Source organism: Telmatherina bonti (genome assembly GCF_933228915.1).
Source record: "Telmatherina bonti genome assembly, chromosome: 8".
Classification (NCBI taxonomy): domain Eukaryota; kingdom Metazoa; phylum Chordata; class Actinopteri; order Atheriniformes; family Telmatherinidae; genus Telmatherina; species Telmatherina bonti.
The window spans coordinates 22,141,505-22,155,102 of NC_136626.1; the positions used below are offsets into that span (position 1 = coordinate 22,141,505).

The 13,598-nt window shown below is 42.1% G+C and overlaps 2 protein-coding genes across 2 annotated transcripts in view; one reads left to right on the forward strand and one right to left on the reverse strand.

Moving 5' to 3' along the window:
- Positions 1-522: 522 nt before the first annotated feature.
- Positions 523-903, forward strand: ctxn1 (cortexin 1; the record flags this gene model as incomplete). Its single annotated transcript, XM_079245104.1, has 1 exon — positions 523-903. The coding sequence occupies one exon, from the start codon at positions 523-525 to the stop codon at positions 901-903; it is 381 nt and encodes a 126-aa protein (XP_079101230.1).
- Positions 904-2,145: 1,242 nt separating this feature from the next.
- Positions 2,146-13,598, reverse strand: part of fbn2b (fibrillin 2b) — a gene marked incomplete at its 5' end in the record, with an annotated part of 59,269 nt that continues 47,816 nt past the window's right edge. The window contains 25 exons of the mRNA XM_079245097.1: positions 2,146-4,873; positions 4,995-5,148; positions 5,279-5,510; positions 5,959-6,078; positions 6,177-6,305; positions 6,411-6,527; positions 6,722-6,844; positions 7,009-7,134; positions 7,261-7,467; positions 7,549-7,674; positions 7,769-7,900; positions 8,052-8,174; positions 8,282-8,401; positions 8,741-8,866; positions 8,973-9,038; positions 9,136-9,288; positions 9,413-9,538; positions 9,710-9,829; positions 9,932-10,060; positions 10,286-10,402; positions 10,533-10,658; positions 11,844-11,969; positions 12,964-13,089; positions 13,199-13,270; positions 13,365-13,514. Coding sequence (XP_079101223.1) covers positions 4,496-4,873; positions 4,995-5,148; positions 5,279-5,510; positions 5,959-6,078; positions 6,177-6,305; positions 6,411-6,527; positions 6,722-6,844; positions 7,009-7,134; positions 7,261-7,467; positions 7,549-7,674; positions 7,769-7,900; positions 8,052-8,174; positions 8,282-8,401; positions 8,741-8,866; positions 8,973-9,038; positions 9,136-9,288; positions 9,413-9,538; positions 9,710-9,829; positions 9,932-10,060; positions 10,286-10,402; positions 10,533-10,658; positions 11,844-11,969; positions 12,964-13,089; positions 13,199-13,270; positions 13,365-13,514 — 3,524 coding nt within the window. The 3' untranslated portion in view covers positions 2,146-4,495. The remainder of the gene's footprint in view (positions 4,874-4,994; positions 5,149-5,278; positions 5,511-5,958; positions 6,079-6,176; positions 6,306-6,410; positions 6,528-6,721; positions 6,845-7,008; positions 7,135-7,260; positions 7,468-7,548; positions 7,675-7,768; positions 7,901-8,051; positions 8,175-8,281; positions 8,402-8,740; positions 8,867-8,972; positions 9,039-9,135; positions 9,289-9,412; positions 9,539-9,709; positions 9,830-9,931; positions 10,061-10,285; positions 10,403-10,532; positions 10,659-11,843; positions 11,970-12,963; positions 13,090-13,198; positions 13,271-13,364; positions 13,515-13,598) is intronic.

Sequence of the window (13,598 nt, forward strand, 5' to 3'; positions counted from 1 at the left end):
TGCACACCAGCAACTTGTTGGGAGAACACTGACCTTGACACTGATCAGAGAGGTTTGTGTGTTTGTTTGCATTAGCAGGAGGTCGTGTCATGCCCTGTCTGCTCTGATTGAGAGTGGAAATGAGAACTGATGTGGCAGAGTGACTCTGATAACTAGAAAAATTACCGCCTGAGGCTCGGCCACTCAAAAAAAAGGAAGCTACACAGCATCATCAGAATTTTTAGTCACTTACTCAAATGTGTGACACAAAAAAAGTAGTCCATATTAATTGAGAAGTATATGTGTGTACATATGTGTGTGTGTGTGTGTCTGTCACACTGTCTGAATAGATTAGGGTCAGATCTGTCTGACTCACATCACTTTGACTGACCTAGATTTGACAGCATCAGGTGTTCACTGGAGGGAAATGTGTACCATGACCAGAAAACACACATTTTAGACAAATAAATCCCAGTAAATTCAGTCAACGTCTTTGTACTTACCTGCCAACTTAGGAAAACAAGGCTCTCAAGATCACCCCCAATGAACACCTTCCCCTCCTTTTCCACACCTCCACCCAACACACCCACCATCCATTCAGTGTGTAAGCCCTGTCTCCGGGCCCCGTGGAGGATGAACGATGTGCCCACACTTGACTATGAGTTGCTGCTGTCCCCGCCCAGCTCCTCCTATCCTGGCAGTCCTGGCGGCGGCAGCAGCGGCCCCCCTTTGGCTTTGGTTGGAGTGGACACAGAACAGCGTACCGCCTTGGCCTTTGTAGGCCTCCTCTTGCTCTTCTTGGTCTTCCTGCTGGTCAGGTGCTTCAGGATTCTGCTGGACCCCTACAGCCGCATGCCCGCATCATCCTGGACTGACCACAAGGAGGGGCTGGAGAGGGGTCAGTTTGATTATGCACTTGTGTAGGGTAACAAACTGGTTGTAGACAAGAAAGAACATGTCCATTGCAAATCATGAATTTCTTTTTTTTTGTGTGAAGACTAAAGAGGGAGGTTGTTATTTGTTGCTGTTTTATTGGTGTAAATAGGAAGCTGCAGGACTGTGTGAAGCCACAACCAGAGGCTCATCCTGCAAGGCAGACACTTAAGCTCAGATTTTAGACCACAAAGGACAGAAACCATGACCTGCACAGTTGCCTTAACCTGACCTACTGTAACACGTTATTACTCCAAACATCATTGAAGGTCTACCTGTTTTGTTTTTTTAAAATTTATTTTTCAGCCCAGTTCTTGTCAGTGTTGCACTGTATGATTTTAGGAACGTCTCTCACAACCTCAAAGCTTCATTTTTGAGAACACTCCCAGGCAGAGCTCAAATGAAGGCGTTTACACAAGCAGATGCCCCTTTAATGATCCATGGTCCAATGCGAAGCATCTAGAAGTGCTGATCAAGGAGCAGAAACTTGGTTGTGCTGATTCTGATCCTCTATATAGCACTTGAGCTCCAGATGCTTTCAAAGACCCAAGCAGGTAGTTTCCATGATATTGTGTTTGTGTTTATGTTGTGTGTGGTATCGTGTATAAATATATCTGAGAAGCCATATTGAAACTGCATACTCCCTTATCACTGCAAGTAGAGTTTACGTTGACTGCTTGTGTCGTTTGCTTTTGTCTACCTGCCAAGTGTGGTGATGAAGCAAAAGAAAAGCTGTATTTTTCTATTCTAGGCTCAAGTTTTGGAGTCTCCTTTTTGCTATCCTTTTGTCTCCTCTTAGGAAAACCAGTATTTAGACTGTGGATTTTTGAGGTAGTCATGCGACCCTGTTTTAGAAGGTGGCAGAGCTGAAAGGTCTGCCCTTTTGTGATTGTATTTTTCTGACATTTCTTTTTTATACACTGGATTAAAACAGTGAAATGATAATATTTTCTTCCTCAATTTCTCTTTTCTGATTTGAGCCGGGAGTTGAACAGTGTGGAGACTTTGCATTGTTCATGTTTGAAATGAAATAAAAGTGACTGATGTTTACTATGGTGATGTCTGTGCTGTTTTTATTAGCTTGGGGAGAGAAAAAAAAGACAAGACGACAAGACTTAAAAATATAACCCACAATATTTTATTGCTGTGATTGTCACTGGAAAGAAGCTTACAATATCAAGTGAATCATTGATTTAACAGATTGCTATTCGGTGTTAAAAATCTTTGGTTTTCTTCACTGCATGATGTTTAATCGTGGCTGATTTATTCATTGATCTTCAGGTGGTGGTGGGACTGCAGGATTGTCATGAGCTTTCAGTTAAACTCTGGTATCACCCGGAGTCATGTTTATTTATTTTTTATTTTTTTTATTTTAAAAAGGAACTTCCTTCTTGTCTTTTCTGTATTTTAGAGTAGTTAAGACTTTGCTGCAAACAGTCACTTATGACAAAATTCAAGTGTGACACTGAAGCTGGGATACAGTAAGCAAAAAAATGTCAAATGCAAGAAAAATGACAAAAAAACTTCAAAGATAAAAAGTAAATAAAGGTTCTCCGGTTAGAAAATGCTTATGTATTATAAAAATGATCTGCTGTAGACTATGGTACAGTGCAGCAACTCTGGATTTTTAAGAAAAAAAAGAAGAAAAACAAGAAACAAACAAAGAAAAAAAAACAAAAAAACAAGAATATCCTTTAGCACCATAGATCCCAGGAGGGTTTGCAAGTTTGCATAGATTCTTATGGCACAGTACAGACAGTGTAAACTTCCCTGTGTGTGATAAAAACTGATAATGAGTTTGTTTTTGTCTTGTTTTCCATAACTGAAATAGTATTAAAATGGTTTTAAAAAAAATGCAATGATGGTGTCTTGCTTTGGGTTTTTTTTTTTTTTTGGAGGGGGGCATAGGTGACCGTTAAAAGAAAAATCTACATTTCACTTAAAAAAATACAATTTAATTGTCAAGAAGCGAGTTTGATAATATTGGTTTCTCGGGCAGAAACAGACAAACACAAAACCTAGCAAAACACAAAAAAAAACTTTTGCAATCCAGATCCAAGACTGCACATTCTTTGTAAAAAGTAAGAGATGGAATCATGTAGCACCGATTTTCTCTTTGAGAGAAAAGAAACATAACCACGAGTAATGAAGTATGACCTGACGTTATTTTATTTTTTTTTTCCCATGAAGCTCTTGTTCACCTGTGCGTGCCCAGACACTGTAAAGCACTGCTTTTAGTTACAGTTTAACACATGTCATGTACCTACGAGACTGCTGCTCCACTCAGGAGTGTCTCATTGTGTTGTAAACATGGCTCAGTCCTCAGACAACGAGCTACAGAACAGTACAGTCAAAGAAGTACGATTTAAGTCAGCTTAATCTCGGCTACAGCTCTTTTCTCCTGAAGCATTTGAGAGTTTGTAGTAAAACTAGGAGAAGCTAAAAGCCTTTGATGGTTGATATGGGAGAAAAAAAACTTTCCATTGAATGAAAAAGCTGGCTCTCAGGTCCAAAGTCAGTGCACCTGAAGTCAAAATCCCTTAGTGGATAAATACAAACGTGACCTGATCTATCTTCTTTAAAGTCTATGAGCTACTAGCTGGTGTTTTCCCTGCCCATGATGGATGCTGAGGGACACTAGCACCCTCTTTTGTTTTAAAGTCAGCATCACAGCATGGTGTCCATACTCGGAAAGAGGTACTGAGGTAACCAAACATGACAGCACACACATGCAAACACGCTAATCCCTGCTTTGCGCTGCTCACAGGCAGAGGCAAAAACCAGTCACATCAGAGCAGAACACAGCAGACGTGATGTTTTCTGATCTGACATTTGGTTGGAATCCAGCCATAAGGAACAGAGTGCTATGGACTATAAAGAACCTGAAATGCTGTGTAAATATTGCAGTCCTTCGTGTTAACATTTTTCAAACAGCACAAATACATTAAAATGACATACTACAATACTGAAAGGGGCAAAACACGACAAACCTTTATCCCCAGTGTTTTGATTTGTTTTTACAAGATCACAGAGAGGTGGCAGAGTCCTTAGACCAGTTATTATGAACCTTATTATCACTCTTTCATAGTATCAAACAGGGCGAAAGTTTAACATGCAGCCATATGGGGTTTAAACATGACCGTGCATGATGCATAAAGACTTCTCAAAGCACTTTCCTGCCCAGAGTAATTTCTTGTTATTCCTATTAAAAAAGTGCCTTCTATTTGCTGTTTTTACTTTATGATGGGGTCCAAGCACATAAGCACCTCTCTGCTATCTCCTCTACAGGCCCCCTGTGAAGAATGAGTGCTGGGTCAGATAGGAGTGGAGTCAAGGTAAGAAAAAAAAAAAAAGGACAAAAAGCACAAAACATGAACATATGCTAACTTGAACAGTAACAAAGTGGTGAGTTTGGCTGATTAGAGTTGAGCTGATGGACTCAGTCTTTCTTAGCCCTTGATCTCCCCCTGGTGGTTTGACAGCCCTGTAAGGGGATGTAGGTAGGGGGGGAAGAAGGTGGAGGAGTTATTGGATTAAAGATTAAAACTCAGTCCAGAGCGGGGATTGCATGCACAGTCGGAGCTCAGTGCAGGTGGATGTGGAGCTTGATGCGCAGGGCATCTCCTATCACCCCTTGTAGGTAGTCACTGTCATGTTGTTCTTCCAGCTGATGTAGTCGACGGGGCCCGAAGAGCGGCAGGCTAGTAATCTCCACCCGATAGGATCCTGGTGGAGGTGGTCTCTTACCAAGTCTGAGCACGCTCTTTCCGTCGCGACGTTCCAGCAGGCGGAAGTGTTCGTTAGAGTTGCCATGGGTTATGACGTAACGTACATGGTGCTCCAGGGGCTGCAGGGCAGGCAGGAGCTCCAGTAAAGGCTCTTTGTTGAGCAGCGAGGCCAGCGAGAGGTTCATGGGGATGGAGGTCTGGGTGTCCACACTGGCCATGCTCACCGTCGGCTCCTACAGCGAGGATAAGGATTAAGGGGTGACTGAACACTTTAAAGAACAGCAACTCATTTTAGATTGTAAAACTGGCAGAAGCTGTGACAAGCGCCAAGGAGCAGTTTGTCAGCACATTTACCTGGTTGAGTTCATTTTCATTGGCGTTACGCTTGTGTCGTCCGTTCTTTCCACCTCCATTGACTTTGCATTCATAGCAGGCCTCAGGCGACAAACTGTCGTCATCTTCACCCTCCAGAAGCTGGCCTGGGAAACCTGAGCCTGATAGACAGTGACTGCATGGAAACAAACAGTCAGATTAAATACCAACAACACTTTAAATGTCATAAAATAGTTTTTAGGGCCGAATCTTTTCTGTCTTTTTTAAAAAAGGAAATACTATCTGCTTGATGTCATCTTCCTTACCCCTGTCCCGCTCTGTAAAAGCCTCCAGGGCAGCCGCACAGATAGCCTCCGTCAGTATTGGAGCAGCCGTAGATGCAGGGGTTTGTGCCTGAGGTACATTCATTCACGTCTTGGCATCCACCAACATTCTGCTCAAAGTCAAAGCCAGAGGGACACACACATTTGAAGCTGCCCAGTGTGTTGTAGCAGGAGGCAGAGCCACAAACCGTCCCGGACTGACACTCGTTTTCATCTGCAGGGAGAAATGAGGGGAGTTTAGAAGCACACAAGCAGGAAGGTGTTAATCCTATAGCTGCTGAGAAAGAAAATTGAAAATCAGAAAATCCCTATTCAACAAGGCAAAAATGGCCTTTATACCTCTGTTTTAAAAGGATTTGGATGTAGTTCATACAGCATGACACCTGTAGAACATACGTATAATAACTTGTGAAGTTGATGCGATCCTTCCATGAGTTGTTATTAAAGGAAAGTCCATCAGTTTTGGTTTAAAATGTGTCACTGTGCAGCTAATTTATACCGAATATAAACATATACCTGATGTAGTTTCACAAGAGCCAAAAAAGTTTTCGGAAATGCCATCGTAAATTTCCCTGCTCACCTCTGCGATACACCCAGTGGTGTGTCCATACTGATTACAGTTATGATGTAAAGCTTTAAAACTCAAAATCACAGTTACACACCCACACACTGGTTCCACTGGTAGTGCTGCACGTAGCCTTGTGGGCAACCACAGCGGTACCCTCCCAGCATGTTCTGACAGCCGTGCTGACAGCGATGGTTACTGCTGCACTCATCCACATCTGAGGGAAATAGAAAGGAACACTTTTAGATAAGCAGACCACATGAACGAACCACTTCTAAGTGAGGGATGCTGATCCTTGCAGATGCTTCTGCTCACCCTCGCACTCCAGCCCTGTGGTGTCCAAGGAGAAACCTTTGGAGCATTCGCAGTTGAAGCTACCAGGTGTGTTGACACAAGAGGCTCTGGAACCACACACGCTGTTCTGAGCTGCACATTCATTGTTGTCTGAAAGGAACAGAAAACAGATGATCAATTAAAGCTAGTTTTTATAGTGTTTAATTTACTATTATTGTTGCTTGGTGTAATGTACAGATCTGGCGTTGGACTCACCGATGCAGGCCGTCTGGTGCTGCATGAAACCAGCAGGACACTTGCATGTGAAGCTTCCGATGGTATTAACACACAGGAACTGACAGTTGTGCTGCTTTGTAGAACACTCGTCCAAATCTTAGTGGAAAATTCATATGTATGAAAACTAATTAAAGTCTACAGAGCTTGATTATAAACATAGCAGCAAAAAATCATACAGTCGGTGCATTAGATATTAATGGGTGTATTTAGCTGTGCACAAAACAGAGCCTGGAACAAGCCACAGATGCTGACATGATTTCTGGATGCTGCTACAGATAGACTGTATTTACCTTTGCAGGTCTTTCCATCGGGTTGCAGGGTGTATCCTCTGGGGCAGGAGCACAGATAGCTCCCTTCTGTGTTTTTACAGAGGAAGTTGCAGGGTTTTGGAGACAGAGTGCACTCATCCACGTCTGAAATACACACAGCAAAATGTGAGCAGCTGTGCCACCTTAAATGTTCAAAGTAAATTAAAATCAAAGGGATGTGACTGGATTGAACTTTTTTTTAAATTACAAAAACTTTTAATCAAAGTGAGAGTGAGAGACAAAGACAAGAGGACAGAGATCAGCCATACCAACACAAGAAGTCGCGGTGAAGTCGGCCTTGTATCCTACATTACAATGGCAACGGAAAGATCCAATAGTGTTGATGCACTGTCCATTGTGACACAGATCTGGCAACACCTGGCACTCATTGATGTCTGGAATAACAGAGACACGTTGAACTCAGCTTTAATTTTGATTTCATCTCTTCTAACCGGGATTATTGGGAGTAAGGAGGATATTTAAAGTGAAGTTTTGTACTCTGCATCACTTTTTGTCCTCACCTCTTTCATCTGTAGTGTAGCCAGGTCCATACGGGCACATCTTCTTGTACTGTACAGTGCCTGGCAGTGGGCACAGTTCACACTGTGACCCCCAGCCTCGACCAGCGTTGCAGCAGCACTCAGACTTGGTCACACTGTTCCTGTTTGTTGATGACTGTTGACACATTGTCTGCAGAACCTCTGTGTAACAGTAGCCCTTCCTGTTATCTAAAAGAAAAGAGGAAAATATATGAATGGGTCTGTTGAGGACTTGGGGATTATGTGTGCCTTCAGCAGTTGTTATCTCACCGATACATTCAGTTCCAGTTGAACTTGGCTCAAAGCCGCCATCACACTCGCAGCGGTAGCTTCCCACTGTGTTGACACAGCGCCCATTTTTACAGATGCCTGGTTTGGCTTGACACTCATTCAGGTCTGGAGTACAGAGCAAAGGATGGCGGGATGAGTACAGAAGCAACATCTGTGCTGTTCTGTAACCTGTTTCTCTGGCTGGAGCGGTTTTACTCACCCATGCATCCCTCTCCATCTGGTCGCCGCTGCATGCCAGGAGGGCAGATACACATGAAGGTGCCGATCAGATTCTTACAGGACATGCCTTTTGATATGCAGTCATCCAGCTTCTCCAAGCACTCATCCTGGTCTATGCAGGAGGCAATCACAGGAGATAATTAGCTAAAATTGTTAAGTCTCCAATGTTTTTTTTTTTTTAAGTACGCTAAAGAATTACTGACAATTTAGAAAAAACTATTATCAATTAAAAAGGTAAAAGTTTTGACGTGTTGCACACTCACCTCTGCACATGCGTTGGTCTTCTCGCAGCACATAACCAGCAGGACACATACACTCATAGGAACCAAACGTGTTGACACAACGGAAAGCACAAAGCAGAGGATTCTGGGAGCACTCGTTGATGTCTTGAGTCAAAAAGAAAGTCAGGACAATTTAATTTACCATTATTTTACATCACTATGGAAATAACTGCTACTGTACAAGCGGCCATTAGAATGTGTGACCCACTGACCTTCACAAGTCATCATGGGTCCTGGTTCAAAGCCCTCCTGGCATGAGCACTCAAAACCTCCCACCACATTGGTACAAGTTCCATTTCCACATGGGTTTCCAATGGAGCACTCATCAGTGTCTGAAAACACCAGACAGTAGAAGTCAAAGCATTTTCTTGTTATTTAACAGAAAAAAAACATAAAATTGTAGCTTAAATCCAAACACAGATCACAGTTTAATACAGAAATAATCTAGTGTTAAGACATGTTGCATTTGGTGATACACAGAACCTCAGCAGTCACAGCTCCTACACATAACCAGACCCCCAGCATCTATTTATACACTAGTTCCATTCATAGCTGCAACAGTTTCATGACATATTACTACAATGCTTAGTTCTTAGTCTTTGGCTCCAACAAAGCATGAAATATGTTGAAAATGTGTGTTTTACGTAATTTAATCAAAGCAACCATCTCACCAATACAGTTGACTCCAGTGTAATCCAAGTTGTATCCAAAAGGACATTCACATCGGAAAGAGCCGTCTGTGTTGATGCAAATGCCATTCTGGCAGATTCCAGGGTTATCCAGACACTCATTCATATCTAAATACAGCAAAGAACAATTAATCTGTCTTTTCAAATTTGTACAAACTCCCCTTGCCAAGTTTTCTTTATATTTAAAGAGGTAGACAAATGTTGCAGCACTTACCTTCACGAACATCCCCTGGTCCGGGCAGGGCCCCGTGGCCATAGGGACACAGAGTGTCAAAAGCAGCTGTGGAATGACCAGAAAACAGTTCATTTTAACATTTTACCATTTACACCGTGAGTACATAGATGTCTTTATGAAACTGTGTGTCTGCAGTTCACACCGTCGGTCTCTTGTGGGCACAGCTCACAGGGAAGCCCCCAGCCCTCTCCTGGCATCTTGCTACAGCAGCATTTGGCCTTGGTGGTATTGAAGGCTTTGGGAACAGAGCATTTGCCTGCCTCAAATTTGGTAAAACAGAAGCTCTCTCTGGTGTCTGTCAAGGGGAATAAAACATCCAGTCAGTTCAATGATTCTGCTGCTTTCTGTGACACAGTAAGCAGCTTGTGTGTTCTCTACTGTCAGCGATGATATCCTCCAACAGCAAATCCTGCTCTCACCGTAGCAGCGTCGTTTGTTGTCAGAGAGTACAAATCCGGGCTGGCAGGAACACTGAAAGCTGCCGGGGGTGTTTGTGCAGGTTCCAAATTGGCAGATGTTGGGCTCCACATCACACTCGTTAATATCTGGGAGATGGCCGTAAAAGGGCAGTGATAAGAAGGAGAGAAGAGACTGAACACATATGCTTCATGTAGAAGTCTTACTGCAAACAGAAATAAAGGTGTAAACCAAAACTTCAGCCGCTACATTGAACCAGTGTGACAGTTCAGTATAGTGTACTGAAGTGTGTGTTGTACCTATACACTGGTCATTTTGCACCTCATATCCAGGAGGGCAGATACATCTGAAGGAGCCATCCAGATTCTGACAGGTTCCTGGAGAGCATGTCCCTGGCAGGCTCACACACTCGTTGATATCTGTGCAAAACAAGAATAGTAATGGCTGTGTACTCAAATACTCGATAGGAATGATATACATACTGTAAGCCCCAATCTGATTTTTTTATTGAAGTGACTCACCAACACAGTTCTTCCCATCAGGTGTGTTTTCATAACCCTCATGGCAGAGACACTGGAAGGAACCAAGCCCATTGATGCACTGTCCATTCCTGCACACTTGGCCCTGAAGGGCAATGCATTCATCTATGTCTGTCAGGTGAAAAAGAATTCAAAGAATATAGTTTTCCTCTTGCCTTACAGCACTTTGTGTATAAAACACAAATAATATAGACTGATAATTATTAAATATCTGGTACTATGTATTCCTGACACAGTCAATGGCATCATGTTTTCATTTGTAATCATATGTCAGCTAAAGTCTTGTCAAGATTTCGACTTTAGAGGGGACTAGTGTTGATATTACATTATTCATACCCATGCAGTCATTGTTGTGTGTGAGCTCAAAGCCGGGGAAGCACAGACAATTGTAGGACCCCACGGTGTTTTTACAAGTGCCATTACCACATGGCTGTCTTTCACACTCATCGATGTCTGAAATACACATCATAAAAAAATATTTTAAAAAACCAACATGTAAATGTTATGCAGCAACTGTTGGGTTACAAATTTCTATAAATATATGAATAAATCACATTGTGTATTTTCAGATTGCAGTCCTCACCCAGGCACATTGTCTGATCCGCGGTGGTTTTAAAGCCATTTTGGCAGACGCAGCGATAACTGCCCTGTGTGTCAATACACTGTCCATGGCTGCACACATTAGGGATCTCTTGACATTCATTACGATCTGGAAGGAAATAAAGTATATGAGAAATGTTAATGTCGTGTTATATTCATATGCAAGTTTATAATTCTTGGTTTGGTTCTTACATCTTAAATCTATTACGCAAAAAAAAGTAGAATTTATTTCTCATACAATCAACTGCTGCATCAACTCTTACACATTTTAGTCCATATTACTGTGCTGTACTTCTTTTATCTGTATTTTACACCTATTTGTACCTATTTGAACCTAAGGCTTCATTTAAAATAAGCTTTTGAAATCTACATTTTAGTGGACTGCCTAAATCTGTCCACTAGAACTTTGGAAAACCTAAAACCATGACACAAAAACTGGGCCTAACTTTTACAAGGAAAAATAAAAATGGTTTCGTGTGAAGTAGTTATTATTGTTGTAAATCAGGCAACAATAATGGAAAGAGCTTTAAACCACTGCCAGTGCTTTACTGGGATGTAAGTGAACCCTATTCAGATAGGTGTATTAGGTCTAAATGGGAACTGGAAATGAATACATTAAACACAGCAGAGGAATGGTCTAAAGCAGGGAGCCCCAATCCTGGTCCTCAGGGACCGGTGTCCCGCAGGTTTTCAAAGTCTCCCAGCTGCAACACACCTGATTCAAATCAGTGTGTATTTAGCAGACATGTGCAGAGCGTGTCTGAGTCTGTGTCAGGCGTGTTCCACCAGGAACACTTGGAAAACCTGGAGGACAACGGTCCTTGAGGAACAGGGTTGGGGATCCCTGGTCTAAAGTCTTAACATATTGAAGAGAGAATTTGACTCATGATTACATTACAACTGTAATTAATCCTAGACCAATAGGGTCATAAAACCCATGCTGGGGAGGATGTGGGGACAATGAGTGAAACTATAAACAGGTAGGTCACAATCTGCAGTCATTCAGAGAAAAAAGTACACCCCACATCTGAAGATATACTGGGATTTGTAATTCCTTTAGAATGTAAGGTTAAGTGTCATGGCGATAAACCAGTGTGTGAGTCATATGAATGCATAGAGGCTCAAGCTCTTACTGGTTGCATTTAAAAAGGCAATAACAGGCAACAAGTGTAAGAATTACTCAGCAGACTACCATTTCCTGTTTTTCACATTACTCCAACTTTCCATCTGTCTTGTACTCCGGTATTCTAAGATGGGAAAGTCTTGTAAGGCCTGTCAAGCAGGCTGGACTCACCCAGACAGGCCCCGCTGGGGGACAGTTTGAAGCCTTGTGAGCACTCGCAGCGGTAGCTGCCTGGAATGTTGATACAGTTGGCGTTGCGTTGGCACAAGTTGTCCCCACTGTTACACTCATCAATATCTATGACAGAGGGCGAAAGAGAGAAGCAAGTATCAATCACAGGCTCTGTAACTGTCTGCTCAGAGTTGGCTATCAGCTTGTAGACAGCAGGAAAGAAAACAAAACAGCTCTGCTTTGGCTCTCGTACAGCTCAGTCACAGTTAGGTTCCACATGATTGATGTTTCTGAGAGGTCGTCCTATTCAGAGCAACTGTTTTTGCCTTTACAAGGACATAATTCATGATAATAAAGGTTACATTAACTTCACTAAGTGGAGCCCTTGTAAAGGGCCTCCGCTACAGAGAAAGCTCTGAACTGTATAGTGCACTGTTTCTCAAATGGGGGCTAGTGTACCCCTGGGGGTACTTCAAGGCTTTCTAGGGGGTACCTGAAATGTTTTGAAAACATATATCTTTTTTATTTTTTCTTTAAAATATCCTTAAACAAAATAATATAAATATAATATTATATAAATATTTAGTATAATTCATCAAATGTAAGTATACATTCATAAACTGAATTTACATTTAGATTTACACCATTTCATTTCTCCCAAAATCTCACATTCTGATGTGAATTGAACCCCGTCCGTTACGAGTCAAAGCATATCCGTCAGTCACTGTCGCCTAGACAATGCAAACAATGGACTCCTGGTTGAAGCATCGTAGAGATTTCCATTGTTTTGCATGGTTAAAGTTCAAGAGACCAAACACAAATGATAAAGTGCTGTATTTCATGTTTTTTTCTTAATCAAAAATAATTTGCAGTGGTTAGGGGGTACTTGGCTGAAAAAAAGTATTTTACAAGGGGTACTGTGTTGCACAAGGGTTGATTGCACTGCAGGATGGAGGCTGGACGGACAGTGCTGAGGTGAAAGCGTTACGTTTTTGTATTAAAAAGGTAACAGAAAATAACAATGCCTTGCAAGCTTGTACAAAATATGTGTCTGTCACCTCTTACTACTTGAAACACAGAGCGAAAAAAATGCAAGACTTCAGAAAGCCTCAAAACCAACCTTCACAAATCAGCAGTATGTTGTTGTAGCTGAAGCCCATTGGGCATTCACAGCGGAAGCTCCCAATCTGGTTGATACACACTCCGTTGGCACAGATACCTGGAATTTCCCTGCACTCATCAATGTCTGTGGAAAAAAAAAAACCAAGAAAGATATGATGTAAACAGAAAAACTTTCAGCTTGGAAGCTTGTGAAGGTCAGAACTATGATTATTTTATTTATTCAGGGTCCTTACCAATGGGCTTCCCAGTGTGGATGTCAATGATGAAACCAGGAGCCTGGTTGCCACACAACAACTGGTACTCAACTGGAAGAATCAGGAAAGAAGAGATTAATGAACGGTACTGAAATATTCCCAAAGCTGTTTCAGAGAATGTGAAGTGATTTTCATTCAAACCCACTGGTTGCAGGAGTAGGACAAGGCTCGCACGGCTTGTTCCAAGCTTTTCCCACGTTGTAGGCGCAGCAGCACATCTTCTTTGTCATGTTGAACGACAGTTCGTTTTCACAGGTGTCGTTGTAGTTGCGGTAGCACAAACTCTTCCTCATGTCTGCATCACATTAAAGACGCAAACATGTCAATCCAAAACAAAGACAAAAGCAAAAAACAAAGACAATACCACACGCAGTATTTC